The sequence below is a fragment of the Coregonus lavaretus genome (genome assembly GCF_964263955.1).
Source record: "Coregonus lavaretus genome assembly, chromosome: 17".
Lineage (NCBI taxonomy): Eukaryota > Metazoa > Chordata > Actinopteri > Salmoniformes > Salmonidae > Coregonus > Coregonus lavaretus.
Genome location: NC_140004.1, coordinates 49,452,514 through 49,473,430, shown reverse-complemented (window position 1 = coordinate 49,473,430; position 20,917 = coordinate 49,452,514). Strand labels below are relative to the sequence as shown.

General features: G+C 48.8%; 1 protein-coding gene and 1 long non-coding RNA gene across 2 annotated transcripts in view; one reads left to right on the top strand and one right to left on the bottom strand.

Annotated features, from left to right (window-relative positions):
- The first annotated feature begins 517 nt into the window (after positions 1–517).
- Positions 518–3,946, top strand: LOC311144529 (uncharacterized protein). Its single transcript, XM_084180554.1, has 2 exons — positions 518–3,642; positions 3,739–3,946. The coding sequence occupies exon 1, from the start codon at positions 777–779 to the stop codon at positions 3,387–3,389; it is 2,613 nt and encodes an 870-aa protein (XP_084036680.1). The 5' UTR covers positions 518–776; the 3' UTR covers positions 3,390–3,642; positions 3,739–3,946.
- Positions 3,947–8,523: 4,577 nt separating this feature from the next.
- LOC311144220 overlaps positions 8,524–20,917 on the bottom strand; it is a 91,280-nt gene continuing 78,886 nt past the window's right edge. The window contains exon 3 of the long non-coding RNA XR_014614490.1: positions 8,524–8,669. This is a non-coding gene — a long non-coding RNA (uncharacterized lncRNA). The remainder of the gene's footprint in view (positions 8,670–20,917) is intronic.

The window sequence follows — 20,917 nt, the reverse complement described above, 5'->3', positions numbered from 1 at the left end:
TGGCCCGTACAGCACTCTCAGTGTAGTTGTACTCTCTCAGTATTATTGTTGTTCCTGCCACGTTTTGTAACCTGTCTCTCCTTCGACCAGATCTCGTCTGTTCCTGCTGCCTGCTTGCCTGCCTGCCTGCCTGCCATTCCCACGCCGCTACCTGCTCCTCTGTTGCCTGATATCCTCGTTATCCAGCTCTCAGGACTACTGGCTCTCCACTCCACTCAGCTCCTACCCCAGCCTGAAGCTATTCCACCCTGACTACTTACCTCTGCCAATACACGTTGAATAAACTACATCCTAATTTTACTCTCTTTGTCCGTGTGTCCGTCTCTGCACCTGAGTCCCCCACCCAACCTAACAGAACGAACTGGCCAAACATGGACTCAGCAGAGATGCCACATGAAACAACGGGTGATGGCGTACAACACGCCCTCCATTCACAAGGAGTACTATTGGGACAACACGACCAACTCATCCGGACTCTATTGGATAACAACCAGCAGTTGTTGGATCTAGTATCTCATCTCACCTCTCAGGTAACTAACCTGGTAACACTCACTACCCTTTCTCCCTCTGCTTCTCCTCCGCCTGTTCCTCCTACAGTGGCTCCAGGCTCGGCTTCCGCTCCTGTCCTTCGGGAACCCCCTACAACTGCACCCGAACCTTTCACCGGGGATTTGAACAAATGCCGTGGGTTCCTGCTTCAGTGCCGCTTGGTGTTCCAACAGAAGCCCCTGTCTTTCGCCACGGAATCCTCAAAGGTACATTACGCACTGGGGTTAATGAGGGGCAAAGCTTTGATGTGGGCAGAAGCGGCTTGTTCTACTCAGCAGATTACCAGCCTGTCGTTTGACGATTTTTCCTCTCAATTGAAAGTTGTGTTTGATCACCCGGACTATGCCGGAACCGCCACAAAGAGACTATTGAAGCTACGACAGGGCACGGGTAGCGTGGCTGAATACGCCATTGATTTTTGGACCTTGGCAGCCGATTCCAAGTGGAACGACGAAGCTCTTCGGGGAGCGTTTGTTAACGGTCTAAGTGACACAATTAAGAATGAACTAGCTGTTCGTGATGAGCCTGCTAACCTTCATGTTCTCGTTTCCCTTGCTACACGAATAGACAACAGGCTACGGGAGAGGAGACAGGAGAGGGGCGGTCGGGTCCACACCTCTAACGGGGCTCCCTCGCTTTCTGCTACCCGAGCAACATCACCACTCGGACACCGCCCACACACCTCAGCGGATCCCTCCATGGAACTAGACGAGCCCATGCAGCTGGGCCGTGCTCGTCTGTCCCCTGCCGAAAAGGAACGGCGCATGCGGGTTGGTGAGTGCATGTACTGTGGGGACCGCACTCATTTCCTGATTAACTGTCCGGTTCGCCCAAAAAGACAAAGCTCGCAGGTAAAAGTGGGCGTACTTGCGAGTGCTACACCTGACTCAATGCCCACAGCACCCCGTCTAGTTATCCCAGCTACAGTCCAGTTCAGGAATCTGTCTCTCCCATTAGCTGCTCTCATTGACTCTGGTGCTGAGGATAATTTTGTTGACGTTAACCTGGTCACTCAGGCTGAGATCCCTGTTAAGCCCCTGCCTAAGCCTATAACAGTAACCGCTATAGACGGCCGTCAGTTTGCCAACATCACCCACCAAACTGTCCCCGTTTCTCTCATGCTGTCCGGCAATCACAAAGAAACCATCCAGTTTAAAGTAGTCTCCTCCTCGGCCTCCCCCCTTATCCTCGGTTTCCCTTGGCTTAGCCTTCACAACCCCCATATTGACTGGCAAAACCACAAGATACACAGTTGGAGCACTCACTGCCATTCTGCTTGCCTTGGGTCGGCTATTCCGCCCTCGGTAGGTTCCCCTGCTTCCCCTGTCAAAACCCCAGACCTCTCTTCAGTCCCTGAGGAGTACTTGGACCTGGCTGAGTTTACAGACAATGAAGACTCCAGCAATCCTGAACCTGTTCTGCCCGCTTCCTGTTTGGTGGCGGCGGTTCACTGGGAAATCGAGTCCCTCGTCCGATCGGCACAAGAGTCGGAACCTGGACCGGCCGATGGCCCCCCCGACCTTCTCTATGTTCCCGCAGCAGTGCGGCCGCAAGTGCTCAACTGGATCCACACCTCACGCTTCTCCTGCCACCCTGGTATGAACCGTACACTGTCGCTACTGAAGAGGCACTTTTGGTGGCCATCCGTCGAGACTGACGTCCGGGAGTACGTGGCGGCCTGCTCCATCTGTGCCCAAAATAAGGCTTCCCACCGGGCTCCTTCGGGCCTGCTGCGGCCTCTCCCAGTCCCGAGTCGTCCTTGGTCTCACGTGGCCTTGGACTTCGTCACTGGACTTCCTATGTCTGAGGGTAATGACACCATACTCACCATCGTGGACAGATTCTCTAAATCTGCCCATTTTGTTGCATTACCAAAATTACCGTCTGCCAGTGAGACGGCCGACCTCTTTGTCCTACATGTATTCCGTCCCCATGGAATACCTGTGGACATAGTGTCCGATAGAGGTCCACAGTTCATTTCTCGGGTATGGAAGGAGTTTTGTTCTGCTCTGGGTGCCTCTGTCAGTCTCTCATCAGGGTTCCATCCCCAGTCCAATGGCCAGACTGAGAGGACCAATCAGGACCTGGAGGCTGCTCTACGCTGTGTGACATCCCAGAACCCGTCCACCTGGGCCAAACACCTCCCGTGGGTCGAATATGCCCACAATTCCCTCACCTCATCTGCCACCGGCCTTTCACCATTTGAGGCGGCTTTGGGGTACCAACCGCCATTGTTCCCGTCTCAGGAAAAGGAGTTAACCGTCCCGTCAGTTCAGGATAACCTTCGTCGCTGCCGCAAGGTGTGGGTGGACACCCGTGAGGCCCTTCTACGGACAGCAGAGAGTAATAAGAGGGTGGCGGACAGGCACAGGGTAGTCGCTCCACAGTTCCAGCCTGGTCAGCGAGTCTGGCTCTCCTCCAGCAACATTCCCCTGCGCACTGACTCCCGTAAGCTGTCGCCCCGATATTTGGGTCCTTTTGAGGTCGAATCCATCATCAACCCTTCGGCTGTTCGGTTGAAGCTTCCCCAGGCCATGAGAGTCCATCCTACATTTCACGTGTCCCAGCTGAAGATGGTCTCCTCCAGTCCTTTGTGTCCGCCGGCGGATCCCCCTCCGCTACCGCGCATTATTGACGACCATCCAGCCTACACGGTTCGGAGACTGCTGGACGTCCGGAGGCGTGTTAGAGGGTTTCAGTACCTGGTGGACTGGGAGGGATACGGTCCCGAGGAGAGGTCCTGGATTCCCAGACGTTTTATTCTGGATCCTCAGCTAGTGAATGACTTCCATAGGGACCACCCTGACAAGCCGGGTGGGTCGCCGGGTGGCGCCCGTTGAGGGGGGGGTACTGTTACGGTTCGGCTCTGTTGGTCCTGTTCCTGTTGGTGTTCCTTTCCCTTTTCTCCCCTGTGTGTGTTGTTTGTGTCTGTCTCCCCCTGCTGTGCAGTCAGAGGTTCTAGGTCAGCGGGCGTGGCCATTCTATCACCAGAGCAGTTACATCAAGCTGCAGCTCATTGGCACCAATCAAGCAGCAGATATCTACCCGGGCTGGACACCTCTCCAGCGCCAGTTCGTTCCTACACTTCCAGTGGTAACTTGGCCCGTACAGCACTCTCAGTGTAGTTGTACTCTCTCAGTATTATTGTTGTTCCTGCCACGTTTTGTAACCTGTCTCTCCTTCGACCAGATCTCGTCTGTTCCTGCTGCCTGCTTGCCTGCCTGCCTGCCTGCCATTCCCACGCCGCTACCTGCTCCTCTGTTGCCTGATATCCTCGTTATCCAGCTCTCAGGACTACTGGCTCTCCACTCCACTCAGCTCCTACCCCAGCCTGAAGCTATTCCACCCTGACTACTTACCTCTGCCAATACACGTTGAATAAACTACATCCTAATTTTACTCTCTTTGTCCGTGTGTCCGTCTCTGCACCTGAGTCCCCCACCCAACCTAACAATATACACACTCACTAGACTATATATACACACTATGTACACACTCACTAGACTATATACACACTCACTAGACCAGGGGTGTCAAACGTCCGGCCCGCGGGCCGGATCAGGCCCGCAAACGGGTTTAATCCGGCCCGCGAGATGATTAAAAAAAATAAAAAAAAAAAAAAGTATAATAATTTTGTAAAGTATAAAAATGCGCTGCAATTTTTCAATAAAATAAACTGCTGTTCCAATTGCGTCCACTGGATGGCGCAATAGCAATTGTGTTAAGCAAGCAAACTGTTTATACCGGGGCAGAGCAAGTAGGACAAGCACGTGCAGCCAATGAGCTACTTTGTTTTGCCCGCGATATTTATTACGGCTTCTACTTTTAACATTATGTGCTTTGGCACCCTCATTGCCCCAATATGTCTCTGTCAAAAAATAGAAAAGTGGACGCAGAGTGCAGAGTGTTCCAAGAAAAATGGTCATCCTATTTATGCTGAAAGAATATAACCTTTGTCGCCACTATGTGAGTCTTCATGCCGACCAATATGACAACTTTCAAGGACAGCGGAGATGAGAGAAGGTGAATGAACTGTTGGTGGGTCTGAAGAAACAGCAGTCTGTGTTTACTCACAGCCGAGACATCAGTGACGCTGCAGTGAAAGCTAGCTACCTCATTGCTAATGAAATCGCAGTGGCTTCAAAACCATTTAGTGAGGGTGAATTTGTAAAAACATGCATGATGAAGGCAGCGGAGATTGTGTGCCCTGAAAAGCGGCAGGCTTTTGCAAATATCAGCCTGACAAGAAACACAGTTGCAGACAGGATTTCCGATCTTTCAGTGGATTTGGACAGGCAGTTGAAGCAAAAAGTAAAGTCATTTATTGCGTTTTCGGTTGCAATTGATGAAAGCACGGACATTACAGATGTTGCACAACTGGCCATTTTCATCCGCGGAGTTGATGACACATTGACCGTCACCGAGGAGTTTGTGGAGTTGGTGCCGATGACAGATACAACGACAGCAGCTGATATTTTTACCGCACTCGTCGGCGCGCTGGACAGGGTCGGAGTAGACTGGTCCCGCGCTGTTAGCCTGGCTACAGATGGTGCGCCCTCAATGATCGGGAAAAAAGCAGGCGTTATGACAAAGTTCAGAGAGAAAGTGAAATCTGCAAATGGAGGACGTGATTTTTTGACTTTTCACTGTATTTTGCACCAGGAGGCTTTGTGTTGCAAGTCATTAAAGATGGATAACGTCATGAAGGTGGTCATCCAAACTGTTAATTTCATCCGATCCAGAAGCCTGAATCACCGTCAGTTTGACAGCCTTCTCAGAGAGAAAGACCACATCTATGGCCTGCCATACCACACTGAGGTAAGATGGTTAAGCCGAGGTGCTGTGCTGAGGCGTTTCTTTGATTTACGAGAAGAAATTGAACAGTTCATGGAAGAAAAGGGCAAACCAGTGTTAGAATTTCATTCCGCAGAATGGATGCCGGACCTTGCATTTATGGTGGATGTTACAAAGCACCTGAATAACTTGAACAAACAGCTGCAAGGGCGCAACAAAGTTGTCACGCAGTATTATGACAGCATACGTTCTTTCAAGTTGAAGCTGTCATTGTGAGAGACGCAACTTGCCGGTGGTGATGCAGCTCACTTCCCCTGTCTGAAAAATGTGTGCGCGACCCAACATGTGGCAGACATGAAGCGGTTCAAAGATAAAATAACGGGACTGTTACGGGAGTTTGAGCAACGCTTTCAGATTTATGTTCATATTTTTATGTTGATGTGCTATTGTTTTTAATTGATTTTATTTTATTTGTATATTTAACCTATTCTTGACTCTGTGGTTCTTGCACTTGTTTGGGGAACAGGATTTCATTATTTTTATCTACATTTCTGCCTGAGAAATGACACCCTGATATAGTTCTGTGATCTGTGAAACAGTTCTGTTAATCACTGAGGCATTGTGTGTTTGTGTTCTTTTTCTTTAGAATTTTCAAATAAACTTGACGTGTTTTATGATTAATAGTGATGTTGTGCTTGTACTATTTTGGACACACTGTCCTCAGGCTCCAGCTTTATGTTGTATGTTGATCGTATTAAAACAAAGAAAACAATCTGAAGTTGTTGTTTTGAAGTTATATATACCATGATTTTTCCGGTCCGGCCCACTTGGGAATAGATTTTCCTCCATGTGGCCCCTGAGCTAAAATGAGTTTGACACCCCTGCGTTACAGACTTATTCTAAAATGGATTAAATCAATCAGTCTACACACAATACCCCATAATGACAAAGCGAAAACAGGTTTTAGAAATACCTCATTTACATAAGTATTCAGACCCTTTGCTATGAGACTGGAAATTGAGCTCAGGTACATCCTGTCTCAGCCTTATTTACACCTTCATTATCATGTTTCCACCCTGTTTCAGACCAATTTACACCTTCATTACCATGTTTCCACCCTGTCTCAGCCCTAATTACACCTTCATTACCATGTTTCCACCCTGTCTCAGCCCTAATTACACCTTCATGACCATGTTTCCACCCTGTCGCAGCCCTAATTACACCTTCATTATCATGTTTCCACCCTGTCGCAGCCCTAATTACACCTTCATTATCATGTTTCCATCCTGTCTCAGCCCTATTTACACCTTCATTATCATGTTTCCACCCTGTTTCAGACCAATTTACACCTTCATTACCATGTTTCCACCCTGTCTCAGCCCTAATTACACCTTCATTACCATGTTTCCACCGTCTCAGCCCTATTTACACCTTCATCACCATGTTTCCACCCTGTATCAGCCCTAATTACACCTTCATTACCATGTCTCCACCCTGTCTCAGCCCTATTTACACCTTCATTATCATGTTTCCACCCTGTCGCAGCCCTAATTACACCTTCATTACCATGTTTCCACCCTGTCTCAGCCCTAATTACACCTTCATCATCATGTTTCCATCCTGTCTCAGCCCTATTTACACCTTCATTATCATGTTTCCACCCTGTATCAGCCCTAATTACACCTTCATTATCATGTTTCCACCCTATCGCAGCCCAATTTACACCTTCATTACCATGTTTCCACCCTGTCTCAGCCCTAATTACACCTTCATTATCATGTTTCCACCCTGTCTCAGCCCTATTTACACCTTCATTACCATGTTTCCATCCTGTCTCAGCCCTATTTACACCTTCATTATCATGTTTCCACCCTGTCTCAGCCCTATTTACACCTTCATTATCATGTTTCCACCCTGTCTCAGCCCCAATTACACCTTCATTACCATGTTTCCACCCTGTCTCAGCCCTAATTACACCTTCATTATCATGTTTCCACCCTGTCACAGCCCTAATTACACCTTCATTATCATGTTTACACCCTGTCTCAGCCCTATTTACACCTTCATTATCATGTTTCTACCCTGTCTCAGCCCTAATTACACCTTCATTATCATGTTTCCACCCTGTCTCAGCCCCAATTACACCTTCATTACCATGTTTCCACCCTGTCTCAGCCCTAATTACACCTTCATTACCATGTTTCCACCCTGTCGCAGCCCTAATTACACCTTCATTACCATGTTTCCACCCTGTCTCAGCCCTAATTACACCTTCATTACCATGTTTCCACCCTGTCTCAGCCCTAATTACACCTTCATTACCATGTTTCCACCGTCTCAGCCCTATTTACACCTTCATCACCATGTTTCCACCCTGTATCAGCCCTAATTACACCTTCATTACCATGTTTCCACCCTGTCTCAGCCCTATTTACACCTTCATTATCATGTTTCCACCCTGTCGCAGCCCTAATTACACCTTCATTACCATGTTTCCACCCTGTCTCAGCCCTAATTACACCTTCATCATCATGTTTCCATCCTGTCTCAGCCCTATTTACACCTTCATTATCATGTTTCCACCCTGTATCAGCCCTATTTACACCTTCATTATCATGTTTCCACCCTATCTCAGCCCAATTTACACCTTCATTACCATGTTTCCACCCTGTCTCAGCCCTAATTACACCTTCATTATCATGTTTCCACCCTGTCTCAGCCCTATTTACACCTTCATTATCATGTTTCCACCCTGTCTCAGCCCTATTTACACCTTCATTATCATGTTTCCACCCTGTCTCAGCCCTAATTACACCTTCATTACCATGTTTCCACCCTGTCTCAGCCCTAATTACACCTTCATTACCATGTTTCCACCCTGTCTCAGCCCTAATTACACCTTCATTACCATGTTTCCACCCTGTCTCAGCCCTAATTACACCTTCATTATCATGTTTCCACCCTGTCTCAGCCCTATTTACACCTTCATTATCAGCATCATCATCATCTCTCATCTTCGTCAGGACAACAGTATATCACTTCTGGGTTCAAGACAGACAGACAGAGAGTGGGATATTTAAGTTTACTAAAGTGAATATTTAATTTTGAGGGATCAACACAATGTTTAGCATACAGATAGAGAACGAGGGGCGGAGCGGGGTGGGGGGAGGTTACCTTGGGTGTTGCCGTTGACAACATGCATGGTGGTCTGAGCCATGATTGGTTGGTGTCAGCCGAGCCCCTCGCTCTCAATCCCACAGCAAGACAGATGGGAGTCATGCAAACACCATGCATCAAGTCTGTCTGCTTACCATGTAACCTACAGCCTGGGACACACAGTTATACCAGTCATAAGCTATTATAAGAGACACAGACAGACAGACAGACAGACAGACAGACAGACAGACAGACAGACAGACAGACAGACAGACAGACAGACAGACAGACATGCAATATGGCATCATATGTAGGGTATGATAATATATAGGGTATGATAATATATAGGGTATGATAATATGTAGGGTATGATAATATATAGGGTATGATAATATGTAGGGTATGATAATATGTAGGGTATGATAATATGTATCACGAGTGGCTTTATATAGAACATTGTCTGGAGGGAAATATGTGTGAAAACACTTGACAGATCCTGAGAGAGTGACCAAAACATTAAACATTAAAATACATGTCCAGAAAGTCCAAAAATGCCATATGTTTTGGTTCTGGCCCAATATATGACTGTAAGTCGCTTTGGATAAAAGCGTCTGCTAAATGGCATATTATATTATATATTATAATATGCTCCTCAACCTCATTCACAAACCGCTATACTACACAAAAGCTTTTGGTACTGAGGTCTGAACACTTCGTATAAAGGTTAGCCCCACTTAACGTGATCAGTTCAGAGTATGGTTCTTCACAGGTGTGCAGCATACATATGACATTATGAACAGAGGTGCTGTGTGTGTGTGCGCGCGTGCGTGTGCGTGTGCTTGCGCGTGCGCGCGTGCGTGCGTGTGCGTGTGTGCGTGCGTGCGCGTGTGTGTGTGTGTGTGCGTGTGTGTGTGTGCGTGTGTGTGTGCGTGTGTCTGCGCTACTCCTATCAATGGACACATTATAAACTTATAACCACAAAGGAGCCATTCTGTCCTGGAAGTAACACCGGGACAAGGCTCAGATTCAGAACCACAGAGAGAGAGGTCCATACGTCAAGAGAGGTAGCGCGCTGACCAAGCTAACCAAGGCTGACCAAGCTAACAGTGTTGACCAAGCTAACCAAGGCTGACCAAGCTAACAGTGTTGACAGTAGGGTGACCAAGCTAACAGTGTTGACAGTAGGGTAACCAAACGAATAGTGTTGACAGTTGGGTGACCAAGCTAACAGTGTTGACAGTAGATTGACTAAGCTAACAGTGTTGGCAGAATGTATATCAAGACTATATCAACACTGTTAGCTTGGTCAACACTGTTAGCTCGGTCACCCTACTGTCAACACTGTTAGCTTGGTCACCCTACTGTCAACACTGTTAGCTCGGTCACCCTATTGTCAACACTGTTAGCTTGGTCAGCCTTGGTTATCTTTAACTTCAGATTCTAGTTTGGTGAGGCCGGGTGCTGCAGACTGTTCTAGTGCCCTCGCCAATTAGTTGATATATATGTTGAAGAGGGTGGGGCTTAAGCTGCATCCCTGTCTCACCCCACGGCCCTGAGGAAAGAAATGTGTGTGTTTTTTGCCAATTTTAACTGCACACTTGTTGTTTGTGTACATAGATTTTATTATGTTGTATGTTTTTCCCCCAACCCCACTTTCCATCAATTTGTATAGCAGACCTTCATGCCAAATTGAGTCAAAAGCTTTTTAAAAAATCAACAAAGCATGAGAAGACTTTGCCTTTGTTTTAGTTTGTCTCTTTGTCCATTAGGGTGTGCAGGGTGAATACGTGGTCTGTTGTATGGTAATTTGGTAAAAAGCCAATTTGACATTTGCTCAGTACATTGTTTTCACTGAGGTTAATGATAATGCAGAGGGTTTTTCCCAAGGTTGCTGTTAACGGATTTCATGTAATGGACATACACAAAATAGTCCAAATTGGTGAAGTGAAATGGAAAAAAATAACTTGTTTCAAAAAATTCGAACAAATAAATCACGGAAAAGTGGTGCGTGCATATGTATCACACCCTTTGCTATGAAGCCCCTAAATACGATCTGGTGCAACCAATTACCTTCAGAAGTCACATAATTAGTTAAATAAAGTCTACCTGTGTGCAATCTAAGTGTCACATGATCTGTCACATGATCTCAGTTTATATATACACCTGTTCTGAAAGGCCCCAGACTTTGCAACACCACTAAGCAAGGGGCACCATGAATACCAAGGAGCACTCCAAACAGGTCAGGGACAAAGTTGTGGAGAAGTACAGATCAGGGTTGGGTTATAAAAAAATATGAATTCTGAAGAACTGTAATATTCTATGTTTCTCCGAGACGTGGCTGAACAAGGACATGGAAAATATAGATTTAGCTGTTTTTCTATACATCGGCAGGACAGAACGGCAGCGTAGGGCAAACTCAGGGGGGTGGTATGTGTCTCTCTGTTAAATATAATAACACAACTCTCTGTTATTATATTTATTATATTATATTATATATATATTATAAATACAACTGGTGCATGACCTCTAATGTTAAGGAAGTCTGGAGGTTTTACTCAGTTAGAATACCTCATGATGAGCTGTAGACCATACAGTTAGAATACCTCATGATGAGCTGTAGACCATCCAGTTAGAATACCTCATGATGAGCTGTAGACCATACAGTTAGAATACCTCATGATGAGCTGTGGACCATACAGTTAGAATACCTCATGATGAGCTGTAGACCATACAGTTAGAATACCTCATGATGAGCTGTAGACCATCCAGTTAGAATACCTCATGATGAGCTGTAGACCATCCAGTTAGAATACCTCATGATGAGCTGTAGACCATACAGTTAGAATACCTCATCATACTACATGTGACCGACCGGCTCGATTTGGTCTTATGTAGCAAAATGTGTGTTTTTTACATTGGATAAAAGTAGAGACTCAGAGCTAGAAAATGGTATATCATACACTACAGTTGAGGAACAATGGGAAAGTAACTCTGGTTTGAAAGTTGATAAACTTGTAACCCCACTTTTGAGAAAATGGCCCTTGAATGTTTCGGGACACCTACTGGAGAGCTCTTCTTTGTCTACACCCATTCAGCATCGTTCACACCCTCTTAAACTATAGCCCCGCCCATCTCTTTAAGGATTCACATGTGAGGCCATGTGCTAAACAGAGTGAGTAGTGTACTAAACAACCAAAGATTTCAAGACTAAAAGCTGGTTTATACTACGGGTGTGTTCATAAATGTAATCTGGAGTGCCAGAGTGTGCTCTGAGTGCGCTCTGGGCGTTCATAAACTCAGAGTGTTATCAGATTGTCAGTTCTTAAATACAGAGTGTTTCACTCTCGGAGCGTTCAAATCAAATCACATTTTATTGGCCACATGCGCCGAATACAACAGGTGCAGACATTACAGTGAAATGCTTACTTACAGCCCTTAACCAACAGTGCATTTATTTTTAATAAAAAAGTAGAATTAAAAAAAACAAAAATTGAGAAAAAAAGAGCAGAAGTAAATTAAAATAACAGTAGGGAGGCTATATACAGGGGGGTACCGGTGCAGAGTCAATGTGCGGGGGCACCGGCTAGTTGAGGTTGTTGAAGTAATATGAGCGCACACTGGACGCTCTGGCCCGAGGAGTAGGGTTGATCCGAGCGTTCTGGCCTCACAACAGCAGTAAAGCACCCAAGCTAACTGGATAACGTTGGCTAGCTTGCTAGCTACTTCCAGACACAAATGAGAGAACAGCTCACTGACCATTTTACTCGCCCTAGCAGAGCTGGTTAGGCTGTTTTTATGTTATCCAGAGCATTGGTGACTAACTGTGCTGCTGGCAACAATTTAATTACGCTTTTTTGCCTACGTTTACTGACACCGCCATATTCAATGGGTGTTAAGTGTTGGTAAATTCATAAGTTATTCTGCGCTCTGGCACATTCAGACGAGAGTGCTCTGAAATCAGAGTAGATAGCCAGAGCAAATTTACCAGCTACGTCTATCGACAGTTGTCGCAGTGACATCATGAACATTCTATTGAAATAGTTACTTGCATAGTGGATTCTTTTGTTTAGACATGTAGCTAGCTAGCTAAACAATGAACCATAATCCCAACTCATATCGTTACTACCCTGCATGAATCTACAGGTAGCTAACCAACCAGATTCAATGTTAGCTAGCTAACATTAGGCTATAACTAGCAATGCAAATGGCTCTGAGATACGAATAATATTACTACACAGATCATACACGTAACGTTAGCTAGCGAGCCAGCCAGCTAACTTTAGCTAGATAGCTAACAGTACACTTTAACTTGAAATGAAAATGACTTTCTGACAAAATGAGAAACGTGTAATATCTGAAAATGTAGCTAGCTAGACTATCTTACCCGTATACATGGATGGACGCTTCTCCCTCTCTGTCACGGATGCCATGGTTGCCCTTAGTTTGAAGATGTAATCCAGAGACAGGTGTTTTATACAACAGCCTTCTGTGTGTTCTTTTTTCGACTCCATCTGCATATTTGCAATCAAATGCCATAATTTTCTCCATCTCCTTAAATATCATACTCTAATTTCATTGATTTCAAAATTCGGTCCTCCAGAAAGTGGAGTGCAACACTTATGCAGTTCTACTATGTGTAGCTCAGTTGGTAGTTGGCATGGCGCTTGCAACGCCAGGGTTGTGGGTTCGATTCCCACGTGGGGCCAGTATGAAAAATAAATAAATTATGCACTCACTAACTGTAAGTCGCTCTGGATAAGAGCGTCTGCTAAATGACTAAAATGTAAATGATATCTTTCAAAAAAGCCACGTTAGAAGGGATTACCTACACATACTGACCAGCTCATATTATAGACAGAACCGTGCTACATGGCAGACCAATCCGAACTCATCTCTCGGCATGTCCAGCCCACTCATTATCTCAGCCAATCATGGCTAGCGGGAAGGTTGCTGTCTTTTTCCATGGCTAAACCAACTAGGCTCGTAATTTAACCATTTTATTCGTATTTACAAATGGAATACAAGTTTGTTATTAAGGCACATGAAAGTTCACGTTCCAGAAGGCAATTCTGCCCAAATTCTGTATAAAGCACAAAATAAAATGCTCACCCAGAGGCGGCGCTCCTAGTGGCCGGTGATTTTATGCAGGAAAACTGATCCGTTTAATGTAATTTCTACCAGCTGTGCAACTAGAGGCGAAAAAACTCTAGATCACCTTTACTCCACACACAGAAACACTTACAAAACTCTAGACCACCTTTACTCCACACACAGAGACACATACAAAACTCTAGATCACCTTTACTCCACACACAGAGACACATATAAAACTCTAGACCACCTTTACTCCACACACAGAGACACATATAAAACTCTAGACCACCTTTACTCCCCACACAGAGACACGTACAAAGCTCTCCCTCTCCCTCCATTTGGCAAATCGGGCCATAACTCTATCCTCCTGATTACTGCTTACAAGCAAAAACTCAAACAGGAAGTACCAGTGACACGCTTAACATGGAGGTGGTCAGATGAAGCGGATGCTAAGCTACAGGACTGTTTCACTACCACAGACTGGAATATGTTCTGGGATTCATCTGAAACCTTGAGGAGTTTACCACATCAGTCACCGGCTTCATTAATAAGTGCATCGATGATGTCGACCCCACAGTGACCGTACGTGGATATCCCAACCAGAAGCCATGGATTACAGGCAACATCCGCACTGATCTAAAGACTAGAGCTGCCGCTTTCAAGGAGTGGGACACTAATCTGGACCCTCTGAAGAACCTTCAAACAGGCAAAGCGTCAATAAAGGTGTCACGGTTTCGGCCGAGGCTGCTCCTCCTCCTGGTTCGGGCAGGCTTCGGCGTTCGTCGTCCCTGGAATACTAGCTGCCACCGTTGTATGTTTCGTGTATTGATTGCTTTAGTCTGTCTGGTACACCTGTGTCTGTTTGTGTCCTAATTACGTGTCCTATAAGTTCCCTGTTTTGTGTTAGTTAGATTGTGTGTTGTTGTTCGCCTGTCGTTGTGCTGCGTGTTTTGTTTCTTGTTTGTTGTTTTAGTGTTTTACGCATGGTGCGTAAATGCTCGCCTCTGATTGTTTCGAGGTAGTTTGTTTACCGTTTCCTTGTTGGACTTTTGAGTAAACTCTGTTGGACTGAGCCTCGGTGTCCTGCGCCTGACTTCCACACCACATACACCTCACCTCATGACAGAACAACACACCATCTCCATGGAGTCAGCAGGAACAGCGGCGGCACCCGATTCTCTGGAATACCGGATTAATTCCCAGGACGCCATGATCCGGCAACTCGGGGCCGCCATGGACGAGGTGTCCAACAGACTGCGCCGTTTGATGAATCGGGAGGTGCCCACGCCTTCTCACACCATCCCAGCACCAACGGCCAGTCCTCCTCTCTCAGCACCGGAACCCAGTGGCATTCGGCTCTCGCTCCCGAGGGCATATGACGGTTCTGCAGCCGGGTGTCAGGGCTTCCTCCTACAGGTAGAACTTTACCTTGCCACTATACACCCGGCGCCCTCGGGATACGAGAGCGTCTCCGCCCTCATCTCCTGTCTCTCCGGAAAGGCGTTGGAGTGGGCCAACGCCGAATGGAGGGGAATAGACGCCGCCACCATCACCTACGCAGAGTTTTCCCGCCGCTTCAGGACTGTCTTCGATCATCCACCTGAGGGGAAAGCGGCGGGAGAGCGTCTATTCCACCTCCGACAGGGGAAGAGGAGCGCACAGGAGTTCGCACTGGAGTTCCGGACATTAGCAGCGGATGCGGGATGGAATGAGAGGGCCCTCATTGACCACTATCGGTGTAGCCTACGAGAGGACGTTCGTCGTGAGATGGCCTGCAGGGACACCAACCTGTCGTTCGACCAGCTGGTGGACATCTCCATCAGTCTAGACACCCTGCTGGCTACCCGCGGACGTCCCGAGTGGGGGTCGTCCATTCCATCCTCCAGCACCTCCGGGCCTATTCCTATGGAGCTCGGGGGTGCTGGCGCTAGAGAGAGGAGGAGGGAGAACCCGAGGAGGGCCACCCCCTGCACCAACTGTGGCCGTGGAGGACACACCGCGGCCAGGTGCTGGGGAGGGTCTTCTGAGAGAGGGGACAACAGGTCACGCACTGGGGAGTCATTTCAGGTGAGTAGGCGCCCCACTTACCCAGAGCTCTCTGTTGGTCACATGAGTATTCCTGTGCGTTTTCCACAGGTGGCACCTCATTCCCAGCATAAGGCGCTAGTAGATTCAGGCACAGCTGGGAACTTTATTGATCATTTTGTGCTAGGTTAGGAATTCCCCTTCGGCCGGTAGAAGTTCCATTCCCTGTCCATGCATTAGACAGCCGGCCGTTGGGGTCGGGTCTGATCAGGGATGTCACAGCACCGCTGACGATGACTACGCAGGGGGGTCATGAGGAAATCATTCAGTTCTATCTGATTGACTCTCCTGCGTACCCAGTGGTGTTGGGGCTTCCCTGGTTAAGCACCCACGATCCTACCATAGCGTGGCAACAGAGGGCTCTTATGGAGTGGTCTGCCCAGTGTGTAGGGAGATGTCTAGGTGTTTCCATAGGGGCGACCTCGGTAGAGAGTCCGAACCAAGTGCCCGCACTGCGCATTCCCCCCGAGTATGAGGATTTAGCACTAGTGTTTAGTAAATTGAGGGCAGCACGGCTACCTCCTCATAGACAGGGGGACTGTGCGATAAATATCCAGACTGAAGCAGCTCTTCCCAGGAGTCGTGTGTATCCCCTGTCTCAAGAGGAGACTGCGGCTATGGAGACTTACATAGCCGAGTCCTTGGCACAGGGATACATACGGCCCTCTACTTCTCCGGTCTCCTCGAGTTTCTTCTTTGTGAAGAAGAAGGACGGGGGATTGCGCCCGTGTATTGATTATCGTAGTCTCAATCAGATCACAGTAAAATACAGTTACCCACTTCCACTGATTGCGAAGATGACGGAGTCATTACGCGGAGCGCGGTTCTTCACAAAGTTGTATCTCAGGAGCGCGTACAATTTGGTGCGCATTAGGGAGGGGGATGAATGGAAAACAGCATTTAGCACCACCTCGGGTCATTACGAGTATCTCGTCATGCCGTACGGGTTAATGAATGCTCCTTCAGTCTTCCAATCCTTTGTTGATGAGATTTTCCGGGACATGCATGGGCAGGGTGTAGTGGTGTACATTGACGACATTCTAGTGTACTCTTCTACACGAGCCGAGCATGTAGCCCAGGTGCGCCGAGTATTGAGATGACTGTTGGAGCATGACTTGTATGTCAAGGCAGAGAAATGCCTGTTCTTCCAGGTGTCCGTCTCCTTTTTGGGTTATCGGTTGTCCGCGTCTGGCGTGGAGATAGAGGTAGATCGGGTATCGGCTGTGCGTAATTGGCAAACTCCAACCACCGTAAAAGAGGTGCAGCGGTTCTTGGGTTTTGCTAATTACTACCGGAGGTTTATCCGGGGCTTTGGACAGGTTGCAGCTCCCATTACGTCCCTGCTAAAGGGGGGTCCGGTGCGCTTGCAGTGGTTAGCTGAGGCGGACAGGGCATTTGTCAAGCTGAAGAACATGTTCGCCTCGGCCCCAGTGCTGGCGCATCCGGATCCCTCTTTGCCTTTCCAAGTAGAGGTGGACGCGTCCGAGACCGGTATTGGGGCAGTCCTGTCACAACGGTCCGGCACGCCACCTAAGCTCTGCCCCTGTGCGTTCTACTCCAAGAAGCTCAGCTCGGCGGAGCGCAATTATGACGTTGGGGACAGGGAGCTGTTAGCTGTAGTCCAGGCCCTAAAGGTGTGGAGGCATTGGCTTGAGGGGGCTCAACACCCTTTCCTCATTCTGACTGATCACCGTAACCTGGAGTACATCCGGGCAGCTAGGAGATTGAACCCTCGTCAGGCTAGGTGGAACATGTTCCTGACCCGGTTTGTTTTTAAGATCACATACATCCCTGGGTCCCAGAACGGTAAGGCAGACGCCCTGTCCCGGCAGTATGACACAGAGGAGAGGTCCATTGAGCCTACTTCCATACTGCCGGAGTCTTGTCTGGTGGCTCCGGTAGTGTGGGAGGTCGATGCGGAAATCGAGCGGGCGCTGCGTACCGACCCTACTCCCCCCGAGTGTCCTGTGGGGCGGACGTACGTTCCGCTCGAGGTTCGTGATCGGCTTATTTCTTGGGCTCATACATCCCCCTCCTCTGGACATCCTGGTATTGGTCGGACGGTGCACTGCCTTAGCGTGAAATACTGGTGGCCAACGTTAGCCAGGGATGTGAGGGTTTATGTCTCCTCCTGCTCGGTATGTGCCCAGTGTAAGGCACCTAGACATTTGCCCAGAGGTAAGTTACATCCTCTGCCCGTTCCACAACGACCATGGTCCCACCTCTCGGTAGATTTTGTGACCGATCTACCTCCTTCCCAGGGTAATACCACCATTTTGGTCGTTGTGGATCGGTTTTCTAAGGCCTGTCGTCTCCTCCCACTGCCGGTTCTCCCTACTGCCCTACAGACCGCCGAGGCCCTCTTTACCCACGTGTTCCGGCACTATGGGGTCCCCGAGGATATTGTGTCCGACCGAGGTCCCCAGTTCACCTCCAGAGTCTAGGGGGCTTTCATGGAACGCCTGGGGGTCTCGGTTAGCCTTACCTCGGGGTACCACCCAGAGAGCAATGGGCAGGTTGAACGTGTGAACCAGGATGTGGGTAGGTTTTTGAGGTCCTATTGCCGGGACCGGCCGGAGGAGTGGTCGAGGTATATCCCCTGGGCAGAGATGGCCCAGAACTCTCTCCGCCACTCCTCCACCGGATTAACACCTTTCCAGTGTATTTTAGGGTATCAGCCGGTCCTGGCACCGTGGCACGAGAGCCAGACCGAGGCCCCTGCGGTGGACGAGTGGATTCGGCGCTCGGAGGAGACGTGGGACGCTGCCCATGTCCATCTGCAGCGTGCCATCCGTCAACAAAAGGCGAGCGCCGATCGCCACCGCAGTGAGGGGCCAGTGTACGCACCGGGAGATCGAGTCTGGCTCTCGACTCGAAACCTGCCCCTCCGCCTGCCCTGCCGGAAGCTGGGTCGGCGGTTTGTGGGGCCCTTCAAAGTCCTGAGAAGATTGAACGAGGTGTGTTACAGATTACAACTACCTATTGAGTACAAAAATATTAACCCCTCGTTCCATGTGTCTCTTCTCAGGCCGGTGGTAGCTGGTCCACTCCAAGAGGAGGAGATAGGAGAGACCCCTCCACCCCCTTTGGACATCGAGGGGGCACCGGCGTACAGGGTCCGGACTATATTGGACTCGAGGCGCCGGAGGAGTGGTCTCCAGTATCTCGTGGAGTGGGAGGGGTACGGTCCGGAGGAACGGTGCTGGGTGCCTAGGAGGGACATTCTCGACCCATCCCTCCTGACAGAGTTCCACCGTGGGCATCCCACGCGCCCGGGTCCGCGTCCTCCTGGCCGTCCCCGAGACCGGGGTCGGCGCACGGCTGGAGCCGCGCGTCAAGGGAGGGGTACTGTCACGGTTTCGGCCGAGGCTGCTCCTCCTCCTGGTTCGGGCAGGCTTCGGCGTTCGTCGTCCCCGGAATACTAGCTGCCACCGTTGTATGTTTCGTGTATTGATTGCTTTAGTCTGTCTGGTACACCTGTGTCTGTTTGTGTCCTAATTACGTGTCCTATAAGTTCCCTGTTTTGTGTTAGTTAGATTGTGTGTTGTTGTTCGCCTGTCGTTGTGCTGCGTGTTTTGTTTCTTGTTTGTTGTTTTAGTGTTTTACGCATGGTGCGTAAATGCTCGCCTCTGATTGTTTCGAGGTAGTTTGTTTACCGTTTCCTTGTTGGACTTTTGAGTAAACTCTGTTGGACTGAGCCTCGGTGTCCTGCGCCTGACTTCCACACCACATACACCTCACCTCATGACAAAAGGACTAAGATTGAATCCTACTACACCAGCTCTGATGCTCGACGGATAGGGCATGGCTTGCAAACTATCACTGATTACAAAGGGAAACCCGGCCGCGAGCTGCCCAGTGACACGAGCCTGCCAGACGAGCTAAATGCCTTCCATTCTCGCTTCGAGACAAGCAACACTGAACCGTACATGAGAGCACCAGCTGTTCCGGACGACTGCGTGATTACGCTCTCCGTAGCCAATGTGAGTATTAACCTTTAAACAGGTTCATATTCACAAGGTCGCTGGGCTAGACAGATTACCAGGACGCATACTCAGAGCATGCGCTGACCAGCTGGCAAGTGTCTTCCACTGTAGCCATGAAATGCTTTGAAAGGCTGTTCATGGCTCACATCAACACCATCATCCCAGACAACCTGGACCCACTCCAATTCGCATACCGACCCAACAGATCCACAGATGACGCAATCTCAATTGCACTCCACACTGCCCTCTGCCAACTAGACAAGAAAAACATGTGAGAATGCTGTTCATTGACTACAGCTCAGCGTTCAACACCATAGTCCCCTCCAAGCTCATCACTAAGCTAAGGACCCTGGGACTAAACACCTCCCTCTGCGACTGGATCCTGGGCTGCCCTCAGTTGGTGAGGGTAGGCAACAACACATCCGCCATGCTGACCCTCAACACGGGGGCCCCTCAGGGGTGCGTGCTCAGTCCCCTCCTGTACTCCCTTTTCACCCATGACTGCGTGGCCAAGCACGACTCCAACACCATCATTAAGTTTGCTGATGACACAACGGTGGTAGGCCTGATCACCAACGACGATGAGACAGCCTATAGGGAGGAGGTCAGTGACCTGGCAGTGTGGTGCCAGGACAACAACCTCTCCCTCAAAGTAAGCAAGACAAAGGACCTGATCGTGGACTACAGGAAATGGAGGGCCGGTTGAATCACTGATTGGTATGGCAACTCCTTGGCATCGGACAGCAAGGCGCTACAGAGGGTAGTGCGTACGGCCCAGTACATCACTGGGGCCAAACTTCCTGCCATCCAGGACCTCTATACCAGGCGGTGTCAAAGGAAGGCCCTAAAAATGGTCAGAGACTCCAACCCCCCCTAGTCATAGACTGTTATAGACTGTTCTCTCTGCTACCGCATGGCAAGCGGTACCAGAGCGCCAAGTCTGGGTCCAAAAGGCTCCTTAACAGCTTCTACCCCCAAGCCTTAAGACTGCTGAACAGTTAATGAAATGGCCACCCAGACTATTGGTATTGACCCCCTTTTTATTTCACTGGACTCTACCCACACACTTACTGGACTCTACCCACACACTCACTGGACTCTACCCACACACTCACTGGACTCTACCCTCACACTCACTGGACTCTACCCACACACTCACTGGACTCTACCCACACACTCACTGGAATCTACCCACACACTCACTGGACTCTACCCACACACTCCCTGGACTCTACCCACACACTCACTGGACT